This window comes from Astyanax mexicanus, chromosome 14 (genome assembly GCF_023375975.1).
Source record: "Astyanax mexicanus isolate ESR-SI-001 chromosome 14, AstMex3_surface, whole genome shotgun sequence".
NCBI classification, from domain to species: domain Eukaryota; kingdom Metazoa; phylum Chordata; class Actinopteri; order Characiformes; family Acestrorhamphidae; genus Astyanax; species Astyanax mexicanus.
The window spans coordinates 19,236,085-19,257,052 of NC_064421.1; the positions used below are offsets into that span (position 1 = coordinate 19,236,085).

At 39.1% G+C, this 20,968-nt stretch overlaps 1 protein-coding gene across 4 annotated transcripts in view; it reads right to left on the reverse strand.

Moving 5' to 3' along the window:
- Nucleotides 1–3,329: 3,329 nt before the first annotated feature.
- LOC103033325 (neuronal PAS domain-containing protein 3) overlaps nt 3,330–20,968 on the reverse strand; it is a 281,074-nt gene continuing 263,435 nt past the window's right edge. For 3 of the 4 annotated variants that reach the window (XM_007253775.4, XM_049463948.1, XM_049463947.1), the window contains 4 exons: nt 20,498–20,604; nt 11,024–11,171; nt 10,538–10,653; nt 3,330–7,934 (listed from right to left, as the gene is read on the reverse strand). In XM_007253775.4, coding sequence (XP_007253837.3) covers nt 6,478–7,934; nt 10,538–10,653; nt 11,024–11,171; nt 20,498–20,604 — 1,828 coding nt within the window. In that variant the 3' untranslated portion in view covers nt 3,330–6,477. The remainder of the gene's footprint in view (nt 7,935–10,537; nt 10,654–11,023; nt 11,172–20,497; nt 20,605–20,968) is intronic. The other variant, XM_049463946.1, reaches the window with a different exon arrangement.

Genomic DNA, 20,968 nt, shown 5'->3' on the forward strand with positions numbered 1-20,968 from the left:
AGGGGTTTGGGAATTATTAATAAGGTTTAGTAGGGGGGTTGGGAATAATTTATCAGGTTTAGTAGGGTTTTGGGGAATTATGTGTCAGGTTTAGTAGGGGGTTGGGAATTATTGTCAGGTTTAGTCGGGTGTTGGGAATTATTAGTCAGATTTAGTGTTTTGGGGTTTGGGAATTATTAGTCAGATTTAGTGTTTTGGGGTTTGGGAATAATATGTCAGATTTAATGTTTTTTTTTTGGGAAGTATTATTCTGTTTTTTTTAGGGTATTATTTGTTTAGTAATCTTTTTAAAGAAGGGAAATGTCTAAGCAAGCTGTGGTGAGCTGAATTGTCTGAAAGCCCTTATCCAAGCGTAACTATAGGCTTTTCCTGAATTGCACACTAGATGTCACTCTTGCCACACATCAGTTTTTCATGCTGAACTGAAGCTGCCTGGAAAAGGTGTTTTTTTTATACAGAGTAGTCTCTTATTTCTGCACAGTTAATATTTCTACTTTTCTAGTATTTATTTTTTTGCTCCAGTGATTTAATGCTTTTTTGTCAGCCTTGATAATCCAGAATGTGTTTAAACTGTGTAAGTGCTTAATCCACTGTTGGTGTAACACATCAGCTCTAAGAAGATTTTCTGTTTATTTGAAAGAATACAAAACTGCTCATATAGACAGTTTCATGTTTTTAAAATAGGTTGGCAGAGTTATTTCAGGTGCACTGTTATCAAGTGAGAAAACAGCATCCTTGAAAAAACAGCAGAGTAAAATGTAGTGTGGTGATGGGAAGCAGATTTATAAACTTTGTTTGATGCCTTTAAACGCTACTTCACTCAGATTACATATATGAGGTAACTCTAGTGCTCTGTTTTAATGTCTCAGATATAGGTTTTGGGTGAGGACAAGTACACGCCTCCTTCCATATGGGTGAAGTCTGTCACCACCTCTGTTCCACTGCTGTTAATGGAGACCAGTATCACAGTGGCAATGATGTGGGAAGAAAGCACCATCTACCCACACAAAGAGAGAGCATTAAATTCAGTTCTGCTTTCTCTGGCTCCGGCTGCTGTTGATAACGCAGCCTGACAGGATTCAAACTCACAATCATTGAGACATAATGTCTGTGAAGCTTTTTAGAAAATTAGAAGTTTTTTTCTGCATTACTGAAATTGTGCTTATGGCCTACAAGGTAGAGAATTTAAAAAATGAAAAACAGACCTTTATTAAAACATAGTACATGCAAATGATTAACACCTTATTTAACATATAAAACATTGAAGTACGTTTGATTGCAAATACAGCTCTGGATAAAACCAAAAGACCAGTTTCTGAATCAGTGTCTCTGATTTTACTATTTATAGGTATTAGTTTGAGTAAAATGAACATTGTTATTTTATTCTATAAACTACGGAAAATATTTTTCCCAAATTCCAAATGTCATTTAGAGCCTTTATTTGCAGAAAATGAGAAATGGCTGAAATAACAAAAAAAAAAGAGCATTTAGACCTTAAATAATGAAAGAAAACAAGTTTATATTCATAAAGTCCAGAAATCAATATTTGGACTGGTTTTTATTTACAGTTTAATGCATCTTGGAATGTTCTTCTCCACCAGTCTTCCACACTGCTTTTGAATAACTTTATGCCACTCCTGGTGCAAAAATGGCTTGTGATCATCCATTTTCCTCTTGATTATATTCCAGAGGGTTTCAACTTGGTAAAATCAAAGAAACTCATCATTTTTAAGTGGTCTCTTATTTTTTTTCCACAGCTGTATGTTCTCTTTTTAGATTGTGGAATTTGTATTTTGTGTAACTTGCAAAGTAGACTATTTAGGGAGTAATGTGCAATTTGGGATTAAACCTCCACATTTCCCCCCTCCATTGTGGCGTTCTGTTGTCTGCTTTTGAGGCATTATCACCTTATACAGAACTAGAATGATCATTAGCAGAAATATTTTTAGAAATCTGTGTAAAATTATTCAGATACATTCAGATAGATGTAACCTCAAAAACCTTAATTAACTTCCTCTTTCTTTTTAGTACTATTATAAAATTGTAAGCAGTAATGTTACATAATATATTAATGGACAACCAAATACAAGGGCAGGTTGTATTACATTTCGTGGTACTATAATTAAAAACACATTAAGAATAGAATAAAACAATTCTGCCTGTTCATTTCAGACTTGTAGTAAATCTAAGAGCTGTGTGTGAGTGAGAGCATGCTCCTCTCTCTAGTACATGCTTCAGGTGCTATGTACCTGTAGATGAGCTCAGATCTAATGAGCTACTGCTCTATAAATGCACACGATGATTCCCAATAAGGACAGTATATGGGGAGATGGACAGCTCATGGTCATTAGGGAGGTTTCAGGTCTAGGCTTTTTTCCCTGCCTCTCTCTCCTGTGATCTATCATTCATGGCCTTCATTTAAAATTGCGTGAAATATTTAAAGTTGGCTGGAGTTTTTCGCTGGGCTTTGGCAGTGACCTCCTCACAGCGCCTGCAGTCAGGGGGGAGTGAGGGATGGAGCTGAGGAGACCTCAGTGAAAGAGGGAGAAAGGTGGAGGCCAGACAGAGGAGGAGAGGGAAAGAAAGGAAGAGAAACAGTGACAGAGTTATACAGTTTTAAAAGGCATGATTTGATGCCTGCACACCCAGCTGTTGCTGAAATCAATCTTCTGCACAACAACACTGCAGGTTTTAGTCTCTCTGAGCAAACCTGGCAGGAGATCTAAAATAAAACACTATTAAAATGAGTGATTTAGATTTTTCCCGTTTATTCAGCTTTGCCGTTGGAGTTACAGTGAGATCAGTATGGCAGATGACACGGATAGCACAGTTTAGATTACCCGCTAATTAAAAACCCTAGTATGAGAATATTGCGAGGTATGATAGAGCATCAAATATACCCGTGAGCTCCTGTTTAACAAAAAACAACAACAAAAGAAACAAGAAATGCACTTAACCACCACTAAACATCATGTCTGACAAGACAGGGCCAGGCATACGAGTGCGCTGGATTGCCACAGACCCTCCCAAAAAAGAGAGACAGATAAAGAGAGAGAGGAAGCAGTCTGGTGTTTGGAAGCACTTGGACTGCATGCTCTGTGTCTGCATGAGTGTGAAGTATGAGCGCATCAGGATGAGAGAAAAACGGGTTCCCTCCTGAGTCTTAAAACCAACCATGACACCAACGAAGGACATATCGACTGCTTATCTGAACAGAAGAGAAATACAACACAGGGAAATAAAGAAGGAGAGAAATAAAGAAGGGAAGGAAGTCACTGATGTGTGGCGTTCACTTGAGATGAACTGAACAGAACAGAAATGATGCCAGATAGTAACAAATCCAAGAGAAGTTTATTATGAATATGGCACCTGTAAGATGGTAAAAAACTGTTACATAAAGACAACCATGTATGACATGTTTGCTTAAACTGATGAAAACCTACAAAAGTATAAAAGAACCCTGTTGTAAAATGAAGTATGTACATTTCAGAATTGCAGCATTATTCATGGTAAATGAAAAAAAAAAGATGTTTTTCAAAAAAAAAAAAAAATAAGCCAGGCACTCAGTTAGCTTCAGTTAGTTATGTTTCTTTTTTTGGAAAAAGAAAAAATAAAAATTGATCAAAAAAGAAAATAAAAATGTACCATAGTTTTCTCTTTTTAATATTTTAATTTTTTGTATTTAGAATTTATAACACTGTTAACATTGATACTAAGAGAATCCCTTTCTCCCGTATTTCATCTACTTGGCACCAAGTTCCTCATAAAAGAATCTGTATAATTGTACAAGAAATAGTTAAAAACACAGACACAGTTTTCACAGGTAATGAAGTGATTTTTCATATTGTAATTTTTAAACACTATTTATCTGACAGCAGCTGAGATTAGTTTTAGATTAAATCACCAGCAATCATTTTGACACAACACAGAAAAACATTGAGACAGCTCGCCCGGCTGTTCAGTTTGTAACATATGGGTGTATTTCCTGGTCCACAGTGTCTGTTTTTTGAGCTGCCCCCGCCCCAGCACAACTTTGCACTGCAATGTAGAAAACGCTAAACTCTAGGTTCCCGCTGACCTCCAGTGGTGACGCCAAGCTCTCCTGCAACTGCTCCAACAGCAAGCCCCCCACTATCGCTTTTAAAAACATTGATATATCATGACCTGGGTTTGAGTAACAACACATCTGCACAGAAACCACAGACATGAGTTTCCTGATGTACAGGAGTCGCCTGATTCAGTAAAAAGACAAAAGGCTGCCCCTTTCCTTTGCTGGACAGACTAAAAAACACTAAACGCTGACAAAGCTGCTGGACCGAAGAAAATGAAGTAAACCAAATGATCAACTTAGTAAACATGCATTTTCAAAACACCTATAAAAATAGATTTTATAGTGCGAAATTTTTTCTCTTCAACTCCTTAGAAATCTTTAAAATTGTTTATTGTCCTGAAATACTACCACAATCTTTTTATTAGTATTATTATTATTTTCCTGTGAGTTGCAGGGTCCTTGAAGTCAACAGGTTTGGTGGAAACCAATGAAATACACCCAATGCACACGAGAAGCACAAGGGACTCTGGGAGTGTTTCACAACTGCGGCCTTTGAGGTTTTCCAGTGTAGACGTTAGGTCTAAATGCTACTTCAGTTTTTTTATCCTCATCAGTTTCCAGCTGGAAACGGAAATCCCAGAATTCCTCAGTGGCAAAGAATGGCTCCTTAAACCTTTGAGCTAGTTAAGAGTCTTTTATCTCTGAGAGAAAGAGAGAGAGAGGTCTGTAGACTACACGACAGCAAAGCAATAGCAGGAACAGAAAAGGAATACAGACAAAAGGAAGCAGCAAAAAGGTGACACTACATTGGAAGGCCACCACACAAAATCCACTAACCTCCACTGGTTCACTAAGACTGTAGGGGGGGAGGAGAGGGAGAACTCGCGTTTCCCTGTCCAAACCCACACTAGCACAGAGAGGACAAAGGACGAAACAGCTACATCAGCTCGGCATATACTGCATATAGTAACACACACTGAAATTGCTATGGAGACTGACAGCCAATGACACTTACACATTGTACACGTTTACGGTTATCACGCTTGGTAATAGATGACTTGATGGATGGCTGCCAAAAGATGAAGTGACAGTTTTCTTCCTTTTTTATTACTTTTCTTTTTTTCAAACGACAATTCACAGTGTTTTAACACTAAACTGTGATAATATTTTTTGGCAACAGTGGAAAAAAATAGGAATGTGATTTTTCAAAACACATTTTTGATTGAAAATGCATGTCCATATTACAATCTCCTTGATATGTGGTATCCAGAGTTCATGAAGGATGTGAGGGGAAACTGATTTTGGGAGACTGGTGGGAAGAAAATGTACTAGGCTTTCAATGTAAGAAGAAGGAGAGATATGGGGGGGGGGGGCTGACTGAAGAGTTAGAGTTTCACATTCATCTTCAAGTCTATGATGCAAAAAAATTAGCCTCAGTTACACTGAGAGAAGATATTCACTTAAAAGTACAAACAGAATCAACCTGCTCCAAATCTCTTTCCTGACTCAATTAGATTGAGCCGCCGTCAGCACCCTTCTCCGATCTCTGTGGGGGACGAACTCGTGAAAAATAAACCTGTCTGTTATAGGTTTGACTTTTCAGTAGAAAATCTCTCAAGCCTTCATTCGTGCTGAGCTCTGGAACAGTACCTACATCAGCCAGCTGAGTGAGGGTTAGTTGATGTTAGCACCATGGAACTGCAAAAAGAAGATGGAACTGGAGGAATCTCACACTGACCTGTTCCAAAGTCCTGGGAGTTTATAGTAACATTCTGTTCACAGGTCAATACCCGGCTAAAATTGCTTTTTTTTTTTAAATGCATGATTCGTAAGTAAAATCTGAGCTATAAAAAAAACGAAGAAAAGCATTATTCCTAAAATACTATTCCCTCGTTAAGAAAGAACCCTAAAACCCTTTCAACTATGTCAAACAGGGTAACATCCTTTTGTCTGAGTCAACCTTGATCACATCAAGACAGATACTAATAAAAAGAAGAACAGTTTTCATCTCAATCTCCTTTTTGAATTGCCTTTAAATACACAAGACATCCTGGTTAGGATGTAATTTACTTATTTAAGTCAAAAAGTATGCCTTGTTTTACCACAGAGAAACCCCACACCACGGTATGACGAGTTCTCTGTGGCTCAAAGGACCTCTCTGAACTAGAAGTCTGTTTAGTTGTTTAAAGAAAATGCCATTAACAACTAGAGGAAAGGAGAGAGAAAGCGGAAGAGGATGTGGAAGAAAAAGAAGAGAGATAGAAAGACAGAAAAAAACATTTGTTTCAGTTACACAAGCATGATTGCTTGAAATTCAAAGTGCTAGAACATTTCATTACCCCCCAACTCGAAACACAGTCTTTTGCCTCTAAAAGAGTCTTTTTGAACACAGTTGAACACAGTAATATGGTCTTGGAGTTTTGCATTCAGTCCTCTTTGCGCTCCAGAGTCTGTGTGGTGTGGATGCCATTGCTGTATACGGGGAAGGGCAGCGAGGAAAAGAGTCCCTCTGCGGTGGTGAAGACGTTGGCGGCGGGCATCTGCGTGAGTCCGGCCCCGCTGACCGTGCCTCCGAACGGCCCAGACATGTTGAGCCGGTGCACGTGGTGGTACAGCATCTCCATGGGCGTCTTGGGGTCGATGCCGAAGCCGGGCCCGTTGACGTCCACGAAGTTGACGGCTGCTGCAGCGGGGTGGGCGTTGGGAAGCAGGTTGCCCTGCATGGCCAGTGTGACGTCAGCTGGTGCGTAGCGGATGGTGCCCGTGGTGTACACGCGTGGGGCGGCTGCTGTGCTGGTGGCCGTGACCCGGTGCACTAGAGGAAGCACCATGTTCCCTGCCTGCTGCAGCCGCTGCAGGGCCTCCAGGTCACTGCTGTAGAGAAGAGAACCCTGCGAGGTGGGCGTGCCCTGCTGTTTGTCCCGCGGTGAAGCTGACAGAGGGGGAGAAAGGGGGTCAGAGGTCGCAGAGTTGGAAGAGTGTGGAGCCAGGCTTGTGGAAGCTGAGCTGGAAGCTGAAGAGGGGGTGCTGTTGCTGTTGTTGCTGCTACTGCTACTGCTGTTAGTGAAGTTGGACTTCCTGCTGCCCGCTCCTCCTTCAGTGCCGGGCGGAGTGAGGACCGAGTCTGGGATGGCCACCTGCAGGCCAGTGGACTGGGGGGATGGAAAGTTGTCGTGTGTGGCTGGGGGCTTGGTCATGCTGTATGGCGACTCGTTGCGGGAGATCTCCCGGTTGGGTGGGTAGTTCCAGATGCTGCTGTCGTTGTCGAAGTTAATGGGCTCGGCCATCTCCGTCTTAATCTTCAGCACAGAAGCGGTGGCTGGGGAGGGCGGTGGAAGTAAGGGGGGCTGCTCGCCCAATGCAGGGTCCAGACTACCGGGGCTTGGGGTGGCGACGACCGGGGGTGAAAGTCGTAGCCGCTGGCGACTGGCATCCCATTTCTGCTGCTTTTTCCTTCTCTTCTTCCGTCTCTGGTGTTTGCTAACTGCAGGTCCGCTCAGCTCCCCTCCACTATGACAGTCCTTCATTCCAGCCTCATCTTCATCCTCTTCTTCCTCATCTTCATCTTCTTCCTCTTCAGAGGAGGATGAGGGGGAATCCTGGACTTCCGTCCCATCTCCATCTCCGTAGCGCTCCACTTTGATGCGCAGGCCACCCAGCTCGGCCAGCCGTCCCTCCTTGCGCTCGGGCTCACAGTCAGATGGCTCCAGGCTGTCCTCGCTGTCCTGGCTCTCTGGGTTACTGGAGCTGTCACCCTCCTCCTGCCGCCTCATCTCCTGCTCTGATGGCCGACCTGCATGTTTTTTGCTGTCTGACTCTGGGTCCTCGCTGTGCTCTGAAGATTGATTCCCTTTCCCGTCTGATTTAGAATTTTCATTGTCTTCTAGGAGAAAAGGAGAGGGAGAAAGTGGGGTTTTCAGAAATTAGTGCAATTACTAAAGTTAAAGCTAAATTTTCTCTACACATTTTCTTCTATTTTTATCACACAAGGTGCATTTGGAACATTTCTACAGATTTTATAATTTAAAAACACAATCTAATTTGAAGCTATTTAAAAATGTGCATTTCACCACAAAGTAAGTTATGTAAGGAATTACTTTTGATTTACATTTTTTATTAAGAGACTGAAATGTTAAACATTTTTCTGTTTTTGATGAAAAACGAGAGGTGAAGTAATGAAGTACAAATACTTTGTTGCCATACTTAAGTAGAAATTTAAGTTAATATGTAATAATTTTTCAGCCAAATTTTACTCCTGCTTCTTTAATTTATCATTACATTTTCCTAAACTCCTTAATTTTAAAAATAGCCTCATTACTCCTATTTCATTTGAGCTTGTTTTCATTCCCACTTCTCATAAAACACACACAATCCAGATGTATCTCTTTGTCTGAATGAGAAATATAAATAATTTACCATTCCAACACTATTGGTTTATACGTGACCGATCGCACCTGCACATCACGTCATGCCAACTCCAGCAAGAACATATGTAGCCTAGTATGAAGATGATCTGTGCAAAGAACTTAAGTGAAATTTCCCAACTGTAATGCATTTCGAACATTTCTACAGGTTATAAATTTCAAAAACACAATTAAAATCTAATTAAAAGCTATTTAGAAATGTTATGTGAGGAATTACATTTGATTTACATTGTTTATTGAGAGGCTTGTCTAATATTTTCATGATCCGTGCAATAACGTTTGTAATGTACTAAAATACATTTATTTTCAATGGGCACATATGCGGCTAAAACAGGTAGCCTAGTGTATGCCAAATTTATCAACATTAACCTTTTCATTATAGTCATTATGACTTTTATAAAAAATGTGTTTCTATATCTCCACGTCTACCTGCTAACAGTAAAATGTGAAAATTGTGACTTGTGGTAATGTGGATGTAATAGGTAATCATTTTTCTGTTTACGAACAGGCTCAGTATTTGTAGAAAATGGAATGTAGGCTTAAAACACCTGGTTATGCAATTGATAACACCTGATCTGCCAAATGAGATCCAATTTAGGTAAAATTCCATGATTTCTGTGTTAGTTTAACTATAGCATGCTATTTTGTCAGCAGTATCAGAGGCAGTAGATGCAGCAATGAGATTTTGACACATCGCCTTCATTACAATCACAAGAGGATAATTATAATTAATAATTATTATTCCTTAACTACCATTTTAATCTTGTTTTTCTATCTGTTTCTTTTCATAACAAAGTGTACACCCTATTCATTGTTTTTCTTGTATGAGGAAACAGAAGTAGAGAGGGAAGATAATGACAGGAAGAGTGTGAGAGAGAGAGAAGGGTGGTAATATCAGGAGGAAAAGAGTGAGGGAGGGCACGGTCTAGTCCAGCTGCAGCTGGCAGAGACTGTAACCTTTGTTATGAAGGCTGGCAAAGGGCTGACCATGCAGAGGTTTCAGGGGACAGTGACCTGGCACTCTCCCCAGTCTGTCAATCAGCCTCATCCTCTCACTGCCCCCAGACCATCTCTGGAATCACACTCAATCTTCCACTGCAATGCATAATTAATATCTCCAAGTGACTGTCCAGGCTTAATCATTTATTTTAACCAGATTTCATGTTTTGGCATCTTCGGGGGCAGCAGAAAGGATTGTGGGAAATGAGGAAGATTGTAAGGATGTAAACTGTGCCCTACGTAATGACTTTTCAAGACTGCAGATGTGATGTTCAGGTGTGATATTATTAGCCCTTATTCAAATCTGCATTGAAATGAGCACAAATTGGAGCACTCAGTATTATAGCTTAAGGACTCCTATGTGTCGGATTCATGACAGCAGAGTGATAGCAGAGATTTGTATGCAACTGATTAATCAGTTTCAGCTGTGTGTGTGGGGGGGAAGCACCCATACACAAGTTACCTTGTTTATACAGCTCTGGAAAAAATTAAGAGATCACTTCAGTTTCTGAATCAGTTTCTCTGATTTTGCTATTTATAGGTTTATGTTTGAGTAAAATAAACATTGTTGTTTTATTCTATAACTACTAACGTTTCTCCCAAATGAAAAATTACTTCATTTAGAACATTTATTTGCAGAAAATGAGAAATTGCTGAAATAAGAAAATATGCAGAGCTTTCAAATAATTACCTCAAATAATGAAAAGAAAACAAGTTCATAATCATGAAGTTTTAGGAGTTCAGAAATCTTTTGGTAGAAAAACCCTGGTTTTTAATCAAAGTTTTCATGCATCTTGGCATGTTCTCCCCCACTAGTCTTACACACTGCTTTGGGATAACTTTATGCCACTCCTGGTGGAAATTTTTTAAAGCAGTTCAGCTTGGTTTGACGACTTGTGATTATCAATCTTCCTCTTGATTATATTTCAGAGGTTTTCAATTTGGTAAAGTCAAAGAAACTCATAATTTTTAAGTGATTTCCTTTCCAAAGCTGTGTATAATTTGCTGATGACAGACCACTATAATTTTTATTTTGCAATAAAACCTTTATCTGATACTGTACCAGAGTTCTCTTTAGAGTCGGACTCCGAGTCAGATGTTTCTGAGGACTCTGAGGCTTTTTCTGGCAGGTTTGGAAGCTGTGCGATGTCCATAGGTGTGTCCTTGTATTCTGGATTACTGACCATAAAAAAGGGAGAGAAAAAAAGATTGGTGAGATGAGTAAGTTATTCACAGGGCCAAAAGAGAACCGTTTCCAACAGCCTCCTGAAAGGAACATGAAATAACCTCCTCTACACTCACTGCTCCTGAACATCTCAAACATCCTGATTGATCCAGTGCTCCCCAAAGCCCACACCTCTCTAATGATCTCAGGCTAAGGCTCTGCTCGGGCCCGCAGAGGGAGAGGAAATTAAACAGAGGCTTACAGAGATCTATCTATTTGCCCGTTGCTGTCTCGCAATAACAAATGAGAAATCCTCTACTTTTCTGATGGGCATTGACAAATAAGCATCAGGGTGATTAGGGATTACACTTAAACCGAGAATACCTGAGGACATAGTTGACCCAGATGATGTTCTTCTCGTTGGCATTCTTGGCATTGATGGCGATGGTAGCGCTGGACTGGATCCAAATATAGCCACCATTCTTCTGGATCCAGCGGTAGTATTTGGTCACACACTGGCCCTTGTTCATCACTATGGAGAATAGAGAAAGAGGAGTGTTACTATTTATTATCGGATTAACAGCGCCTCTGTTACAGCTTCTGCACTGGCAGCCTGTGATTTCTTAGAAAAGAAATATGCAAAATCCAGTTCTTTTTAGTGCATCAATGTTATCTTTACTGCTTCTGTAATTTCTACATAAAGATCTGTGTATAAGAGTGCAGTACCCACATTATTCCACAAGAGTGTGCTGTGACCGCTTGCAGCGTCTCCTATGCTCATATGTGTCCTTGTCTGAAGCTGTTCAAGTAAGGAGACTTTGGCGGTCGGCCGCAATACATTTGGCCAAATTAAGCACTAAATGGTTATCTCAACCAATATGTATTTGCATTAATCATTACTCAGTGAAGCCAGAATGGTCAGAATCAGAACAAAGTCGTAAATTTATTTTCTTTAATTACAGTCACAAATAGTGTTTTCCATTAAAAAAAGAGTTCCTTCTGGAGAATGATTTATACAAAAAGAAGACCAGTAATTAAAACTATTAGGGTATAATAAGATTGTTTAATAAGCCATTCCAAGGCATTTATAATTGACTTTAGTTCGCTGACTGCTTTCTTCGCCAGTAAAACTAACAAATAACTGCTGAAAATTGAGACAAAATATGTTGTTTTTCTGACTTCACCACACCCGGTGGGCATAACCTTGCTCTAACCTTCACACTATACACACATGCATGCAGTGGTATGGAATATTGAAAGCCTATTAAGCAAACTAAACTAAACCTGGTACTACATTTTAGGCAGTGAATCTCTTTAAAAAAAGCAAAATAAGTTAAATGTTCCATTACAAAGAGAAGCTACCTTAAAGTGAAAAAAAGCAGAAATATAAATAATGTGCAAAATTGTTTTAAATGTATTAGCTCTGATTGAACCTACTTGGAAGCACAGCTGTAGAATAGCCACGTACTAATATAGTCCTGTATGTTACACACTTTACCAGCTATTCTTCTACTTCTCTCCTCACTCTGTGTGATCAAAACACAACGTTTCAGTGCTTCCTTTAAAAGTGCCTCTGTACGGATTCCAGGCCCATTCTCTGCTTGTTTTAAACCTAATGAGCTGGGCTCATCTGCATTGCCATCAATACGCTGCACCCCTGGCTCTGCCTGGTGCCACTGTTGTGCAGGTGAACCTTATTTTTTAACCCCTTTCACTTACACTGCCATTAAATCAATCAGGACCTGCTTGCGCTATTGATTTAGTGGTAATGAAGCCGCCCCTTTGCGCTCTCCCTCTCTCTCTTTCTCTATCCATGCCGGAGTCGTCAGCAGCCTTTGGAGGCATTAAAAGGAATACGGCATCTTTAATCTGGCTGCTCTCTCCTGAAGCCTCAGGCTAGCCTGCAGGACGAGCTCGCTCTCTCTTTCTCTCCATCTCTCTCTCTTGCTCTCCCTCTATGCCGGGCCTCTGTCCTTCAGTTCCGTTTAATCACTTGGATCCCTTCCATAATAGCAGCTACCTTTCAGATACCCTTTACCCAACGTGTCCCCCACTTGCAGCGAAGGAGGTAGGGGGAGTCACCGTCATATAAAAGTAAGTAATTTACACCCGTGAAATTGCTTTATGGAAAAGTCCTTGCAGTCCATTGGGGTATTATCGTAAAGACAAGCCTTTTATGAATGAGAGAGAAGGCATGGGGAAAAGATTCTTGGCTGGAAGCTAAGTCCTTTTACTGGACTGGGCTGGACGGAGGGGGGGCAGTACAGCAATGTTTTGTATTGTTTAGTGTCAAACTGTGAAAAGCCCTATAAGGTGATCTCAGAGAAGTGACCTTGTTTTTTTTGGGTTTTTTTTTGCTATTTTTAGTTGTTCTAAATTAAATATGCAGTTTACTTTTTTATGACAGTAAAGATATACATAAAACATCCAATCCCATTTAAATTTTTTCACACGCATCTGCGTATAGGGAAAAGTAGCCAAAGACTAGTCAGAGGGTACCCATGCTAACCCCTGTTCTGTGTCTTAAGTGCCTACAAAAGCTGCACGTTTTAAACGCTGAAACTGGATGTTGGAGCAAAGGAAGTAGAGCGCTTTAACATTGTGTGAATGGCCGGGTTCATGTGCACCGGGATGTACTGGAGCAAGTACAATCTGTTTGCTAATATTTTGGTGGCAAACACAAGGAACCTTCACGTCTTGTTGTCAGTATATAGACCACTGAAGTCATGCGTCATTCTGTAGTCCTTGTACGGCTTCCGTGTCTAAGCGTTTTTTCCCTATGAGAAAAATGAATAGAGTTTTCAAAAACCCGCCTCTGTCACATTCTGTGGTAAATAAATCTGTTCAGACCCCTGTACGTTTTATTCTGTGTACATTTACTTCCTAAATATCACTGGATCCTCTCAATTACAAGATTGTTTAAGAGTCGTAATGAGAAAAATGCTAGCTTTAAGCTAATGCTACAGCGGCGTGAAGTGACCTCTCAGTGCGTTTGTAGAGATCAGCCAAGGACTATTTTTGGCGCAACACCGGCGAAAACTTTGGTCTAACTAATGAACTTACTGCCCTTACTGAGGAGAGCTAAAACTGTTACAGCATAAAATCACTAAAACAGGTCAGTGATACTCCAGAACCAGCTGTAACATGTTTTGACATTTACCGTCTTTATTATGCAGTGAAATTAATAGGTGTTTCTGGTTGGTTGTCGCCTCAATGAGGGCAGGTAGTTGATTAGTTAGTTGTTAGTTGATTTGGGTCAGGTGTTGTAATTAGTATAAACTAATGATTGTAATGAAATACTAAACCTGCTGAACTAAGAGCCACTTTCTCTTATCTGCCTTTTAAAGCTCTAACACAGACTACACTGCTCAACATTACACTGCTCAACATTACTAAAAGAGTTTTTACCTGTTTAAATGCTTTAATGAACCCCTGTGAAGAAGCATAATAATCCAAAACGCGAAGTCCAGTCCGGGGCCATTTCCAGCCGCGGTGCTGTGACGTCAGTTAAGCGTTAGCTTAAAGTTAGCATTTTTCTAATTACTACCCTTAAATGATCTCGTAATTCAGAGCATTCAGTGATATTTAGGAGGTAAATGTACACAAAATAAAACGTACAGGGTTCTGAACATATTTATTTACCACAGAATGTGACAGAGGTCAGTTTTTGAAAAGCCCATTCAAATTCCCCATTTACTTGAATTGCTTAGACACGGAACCCCAAATATGGGCATAAACAACATGGCGCTGACTACAAAATGACGGCACGACTTCAGTGGTCTATTAGGTGGTGGTGAAATATTAATCAGCTGGTACTATATAAAAGCATCAAATGTCAATACTTGCTAGTGATCATCTGACAATATGAATGCTTTCTCTAAAGTGAGATTTAACTAAGCCACATAGTTATTATGTCTAATATAAATCTCTGATAAGCAAAATGGGGAATTCCTGGCTGCTAAACTGCTCTTTTTTCTGTCTATAAATGCAATAATAAGGGAAATTGCTATAAACTCAGCTGTATCTAGCAGGTGTGTGTTTTTTCTGCGGTGCTGGAGTCTGTCTTTAAGCTCAATAAGCAGTGAAGGGAGTCTTTCATTAAAGTCAGTTTGAACTAGTCTACAGAGAGCAGCTCTATGAGTCTGCCTTCAGGCACACAACTCCACTCTCCTGGGGTTTCTCCTCACTTTTCTGAGCCATCTTTTCCCACCCCCCTCTGTCTTTCTTTCTCAGCTGGTGAAAAACACACACGCACGCACGCACGCACACAAACCATTTACACAGTGCATATGACGTGTAGCTGTGTAGCGGAATGTCTTTTGTTAATTTACGTGTTCCTCCTGTTCCGTGGCTGAGGTGAGGTCAGCCCTGTCACATTACATTTCTGCAGATAGGAAACATCTGCTCACATCAAACGACTTGGAGAAGAGCTGATGTTTGCACACCAGTCCAAGCATATATAGCCCTGTTCGTTCTGAAATGGCAAGTCATGTAGAACAAGCGTGATGAGTAGTGAAATAAAACAGGAGAATGTAATACATTTAAATGGAGAGAAGATAAAATGCAGTAAATGACAAGGCTTTTAAAGATTTTTTTATAATCAGTGAAGCCTGTGTGATGTACATGTAATTAACAACCTACAGGTGAGCAAAAAGACAAGAAAAAATTAAGATACCACTTCAAAATTATCGTTTTTTTGTGATTTTACTATCTATAGGTATATGTTTGAGTAAAATGAACATTGTTGTTTTATTCTATAAACTAGTAGCATTTCTACCAAATTCCAAATAAAGTATTTTAACTTCAAGCATTTATTTGCAGAAAATGAGAAATGGCCAGAATAATATAAAAGATGCAGTGCTTTCAGACCTCAAATAATGAAAAGAAGACTAGTTCATATTAATTTAGAAAAAAAAACTAATTTAATTTTAATAGTTTTAATTCAGGAAGAGTTCATAAATCAATATTTGTTGAAATAACCCTGATTTTTAATCACAGCTTTCAGGTGTCTTGGCATCCTCTCCACCAGTCTTTTACTCTGCTTTTGGGTGCTTATGCCACTACTGGCACAAAAATTCCAGCAGTTCACCTTCGTATAGTGGCTTATGACCATCTATCTTCCTATTGATTACATTCCAGAAGTTTTCAAAGGGGTTCAGGTCTGGAGATTGGGCTGGCCATGACAGGGTCTTGAACTAGTGGTCCTTCATCCACACCTTGATTAACCTAGACCTGTGGCATGGAGCATTGTTCGTTGTTCATTGTTTTTGTGCCAAGAGTGGTGTAAGATCACCCAAAAGCAGTGTGAAATACTGGTGAAGAGCATATGATGCACAAAGTCATGATTTAAAAATCAGGGTTATTTTACAATGAATATGAGGTCTGAAAGCACTGGATATTCATTATTTTAAACATTTCTTATTTTCTGCAAAAATGCTTTAAATGACAATATTTCTATTAGGAGTTTGGGAGAAATGTCAGTAGTTTATTTAATAACACAACAATGTTCATTTTATACAAGCTTATACCTATGGATAGTAAATCAGAGAAACAGATTTTGAAGTGGTCTCTTCCTATTTTTGTTGTTTCTAACAATGATTATGAAATTGTTTTCTATGCATTTATTTGCAGTATAAAAGGAAATAATTTGGGAGAAATGTTTACTCTAACATGTACCTAAAAATAGTAAAATCAGAAAAACTGATAGTGTGTCTTTAGGAATTTTAGTTTGAAGGCACACTTTGGTTACAAATGCTTTACAATAAAATATTGGACTTGCAAAGAGTGTACATGTTCCAAACATCATTAAACAGATCTAATTAATGTGATTTTTAAAAAGATTTTATTTAAAAAGCACATTTTTTTTTTGACTCTTTTCAGTCCAACATTGGGCACTGCAGTCACTGGGTGTATGTAAGGGTATGTCTGTCTATGGTGCCCCGCTGAGGCAGAATTGGACAGAAAGGTTAGTGCAGAGTGACACGTTCTCATTTTCCTAACTCTAGCTGATCTGATGGCCTCACATGACCTGATGTCATTCTCTGATTGGCAATCAGCAGAACCACGGCTGCACTGAGATTCACTACTGTTCCTTCAGCACGTGCACACAGAAAAGTGTGATGAGCTTTTAATAGAATGATAATTGATATGATGAATGATGAACGATTATTGATATTAACTGTGTCAAACTAACTTAAACTATAAGCTGTGAGGTTATATATCCACATTATTGGCACAATTTCTAGACAATTATGGTAAGGTAGATCATCCACTAATTGTAGTCAAAAAGCAAGAACCTAGTCTTTTTCTTCTTATTTATTGTTATATGAACAGTTAACTTTCAAATATACATTTTCTGATTGTGCTCATGGCTCTTTCAAAAAAGATGCATGTTTACGCAAGCAGCACTGCACAGCATTGTACTTCTTTACTTGGCTACACCTTCCTTTAGGTTCTTGATTGCCGGTTGGGTATTTTGATTTGCTTGCTTCACCAGCATTGAATCATACAGTAGGATTTTTCTTTGCCATCTAGATCTAATCTTCTAATCAGTTTCCTTGAACTTGAATTGAGGTCAACCTGTTTTCATGTTAAGCTATCCAAAATAGTTTATTATTTAAAACAAAGACTATGGCAAAAGTAATGTGCCTTTCATCAACTAATAAAAAAATAAACCACTGAAAAACAGATCATTTTAATACATTTATCTATTTGTTCACTGACCAGCCATATTTGTTTTGGGCAAACGTATTGCAAAAGTATTGTACATGTGACTGTCAGGTGTATTTTGTTGCCTAGGAGTGTCCTGATACATTAATCATTCAAACAATAAATAGTGCTAAATGCCTACACTCAGTTCCAGATTCGGCTGGACATCAGCAACAACCTCCAGAGGGCAGTAGTCAAGTTATCCCAGTCTAGTGTTTGCAGAAAACTTTATGAACAAAAGTACAGAGGATTCGCCAGAAGATAAAAAAAACACTAATTAGCCTGTGGACTGAGGGGACTGATGAGACAATGGTTAATCTTTATTATTGTGATGGAAAGGCTAATGTTTGGAGAAAGAAAGGTTCTGCTCTTGGTCCCAAACATACAGACTCCTCTGTAAAACACAGTGGAGGTAATGTCATGATTTGGGCTTGCATGGCACTTCTGGGATTGGCTTATTAATCTTTAAGGATGTACAATAAACTCAGAAGCCTACAGGAACATTTTGTCAGTTTAAAGAAAGATTCAACTAAACTAATTGGGAGGTCCTCCAACATGCAGCAAGATAATGATGTAAAACACACTGCCAAAACTAAAAAGGAGTTCATCAGGGGAAAGAAATGGAAGGTTTTAGACTGGCCTAGTTAATCTCCAGACTTAAACCCTATAGAGCATGCATTTTTTTTGTTGTCTCAAAAAATATTTAATCAAACTAATATGTTTTCAGTCTACAGCAGAATAAAGGGATTGGTCTCAGTGTTCCAATATTTTTGGAGGGGACTGTATATTTAAATTCATAACCTAAGTCTAAAACAACAGTCCAAATGAACTGTAGAAATATGATACAAATAAAAAAATCATTGCCATGCCTTTTTCCTTGAAAATCCTATTTTCAGATTTTCTACTGATTATTTAGATTTCATTTTGTAATGAAAATGTATTTTTGTTTTGTTTTGTTTTAATTAGGTACAGAGACTGGATTTACTAATGGTCAATGACCACCTTTTGTATAAGACTGTAAATCCTTAGCTAAATGAATAGTTGAACTTAAACACAGTTTTTATTTGTATTTTTTTAACTCACATTACACAGTAAAATGTAAAGTAAAATGCAAAGAGAGCTTCTTATAGCAGCTTTGTGACTGGCCGTTCCCAGGATTTCTACATTCATGGTGATTGCTGCCATACTAATGGGTAATAGAGGGTTGAACGGGGAAAGCTGGAGACCTGCAGTACTGGGCTTCTTTTTTTCTCTCCCTCTTTCTCTCCCTTTCCCTCTCCCTCTCTCATCAATGTAATCCAGGCCAGGGTTCCACTCCTCTCTCCTTTCTCTCTGCTGGATTTCAAATCAAGGCCTAATGGACCCAATCTGGTGGCTTTTTAAGGCAAAAGGACAGTGCAATGCAGCAGTAATTGCGCTCTAATTCAGTTGAACTTGCAATATCTAATCAGACAGCTCCAAATTCTAGCAGCAGCCCCAAGGACAATCGTCTTCCTCCGCAAACACCTAATAAAGTGAGGGATTTATCCCCCCCGCGCCTCAGCCCTCCCTACTTAAATAATGGCAACCTGCCTGCTGCCGAGGCGAGCGAGCATTTACTGTATGAAACGCTACGCTGCTCTCAATGACGCTTTGAATTTCTGCCATTACCGTGGAGAGGGGAGGAGAGCGGAGAAAAAAAGTGCCCTGCCAAAACACACTTAACAGATGATTTAGGATATTCAAAAAGCACGAATGCTCCTCCAGACGGTCAGCGGCCCTCCTGCCGAGAACGATGAAAGCAGAGCGCTCCAAAGGTTGAGGAGCCTTCAAAGAGTTTTCCTGCAGGGTGTTTGCCAAGATGAATACTACATGGTGTAAAAGTGTGATCAAAATGCACTGGTAGTTTATGGAGAAGTGCAGCTTAACCTAAAAGAGCCGCACACACGTTTCACACTGCAGTTGTTAAGGTCTGGCACCACTTTTACTTTTTCACTGTGTGCACATATATTGTAATAAAGGTCATGTTATATACTGTGCCAGTGACAAAAAAAAGCAAGGAACCACAAGTTATGCCCAGGAGTTTTAAAGAATAATATGATATTAGAAAGACCTAAAAGGGATCTTTAAAAGACAAAGATTTTTGTAAGGTACTATATAGTTAATGTTACAAAGTATTCTTTGATTGTTATTATATTCGGTTGTAATTTCCACAAGTTTATTTATTTTGTTTAAATTTTATATAAAATAGATTAGATTAATGAATGTAAAAAATAAGGATAGTTCAAAATAATAGAAAAACTGAGGTTGCAAAAAGTTGAATTTCAAAATGTAAAAGTGATTTTAAAAGTGATCTCTTTCCTGGTTGTGAATGTGTTGTCAGCTGAAAATGGTATTTTTTTCCTGTCAGTTTCACCACTTATTTCAGCTTCAGTCACATAATTAGGCATAATACATTTTGATTTGTAGGGCAATATTAGCTATTAGGTAAAATGTGGAAGGGGTGAATTATGTATGCTTGTGCTATATCATGTTGGAATCATGACTAAAAGCTGAAACTCAGAGTGTCAGAGTACTGCTTGAATCTGATACACAGAACAACAGGCATGAAAATAAGAGAGTTATAATCCTAGCTATGTCATTACCATTAAAAATAAGATATTTGTTACTACATAAATATTTAACCAATTTGATCTGAACAATCTGGTGCAGCTTTGGAGCACTGAAAGAAAGTAAGAGAGCAATAAGTGCAGATTCTTCAGTTTGCTATTTGTTCTCTTAGGGTTGAGTTAGGTTCCTATGCAGTTCAACATTAAAACAACTCTTTAAAATAGCTGAAAAGCTATATCTACATGTGCACATGAATGCACATATTTTTGTTTTACCTGGTGGTTCTAATATGTTGCATATATTCTCTACATATATGCAGCACTGGCTCACCAAAAGAGAGAGTTTGTGGTGCTGATGCGTTATAGTGACTGCTCTGTAATAACTCTGCCAGGCTGCACATGTTCTTTCAAGGTTTTCAGCTGAAGGTGGCTTTGGCCAGTTACTGTTGTGCTCCACTAGAGAATATAATGACATTCATATGGGCTGTGTTTGAGTAAACTCAGCATACAACATTTACCAACCACAGTTATTTTACAGTTGCTGAGGCCAGCAGGTACTCACAGTCTAAATGGCTATGCCGAATGCCTTCCACATCCTCTGCATGAATGAAATGATAACATCTCTTTCCTATGATGTCCACAGGTGTCAGGTCCATATAATCACTAATTCTGAAAGAGAATAATAAGACATGTCAGTATGTTTTTCTTGCATTTGTACAACCAAGCTGTTAAACACAAAGTACATGGGTCATATTCAAACATGATGATGGTACTCAATACTTTACAAATAGAGTTGTACCTTAGACTGCTCCAAACCAAAATCTAATTCAGTAACAGGGTATGCTTTTAAATGACACATGTCCTTACAGCTGAACTGTAAGTTTAGGAACACCAAAATATATTTGGATGGGCTTTAGAAAAAGCTTGTCTCTATAAGAGAGAGAATAAGACTGCGATCAAATGCCATGTTCAAAGAGCTTTTTCCATGATGATAACTGCGCAACAGACTTGGCCTGATGCCATCCCCTCATAA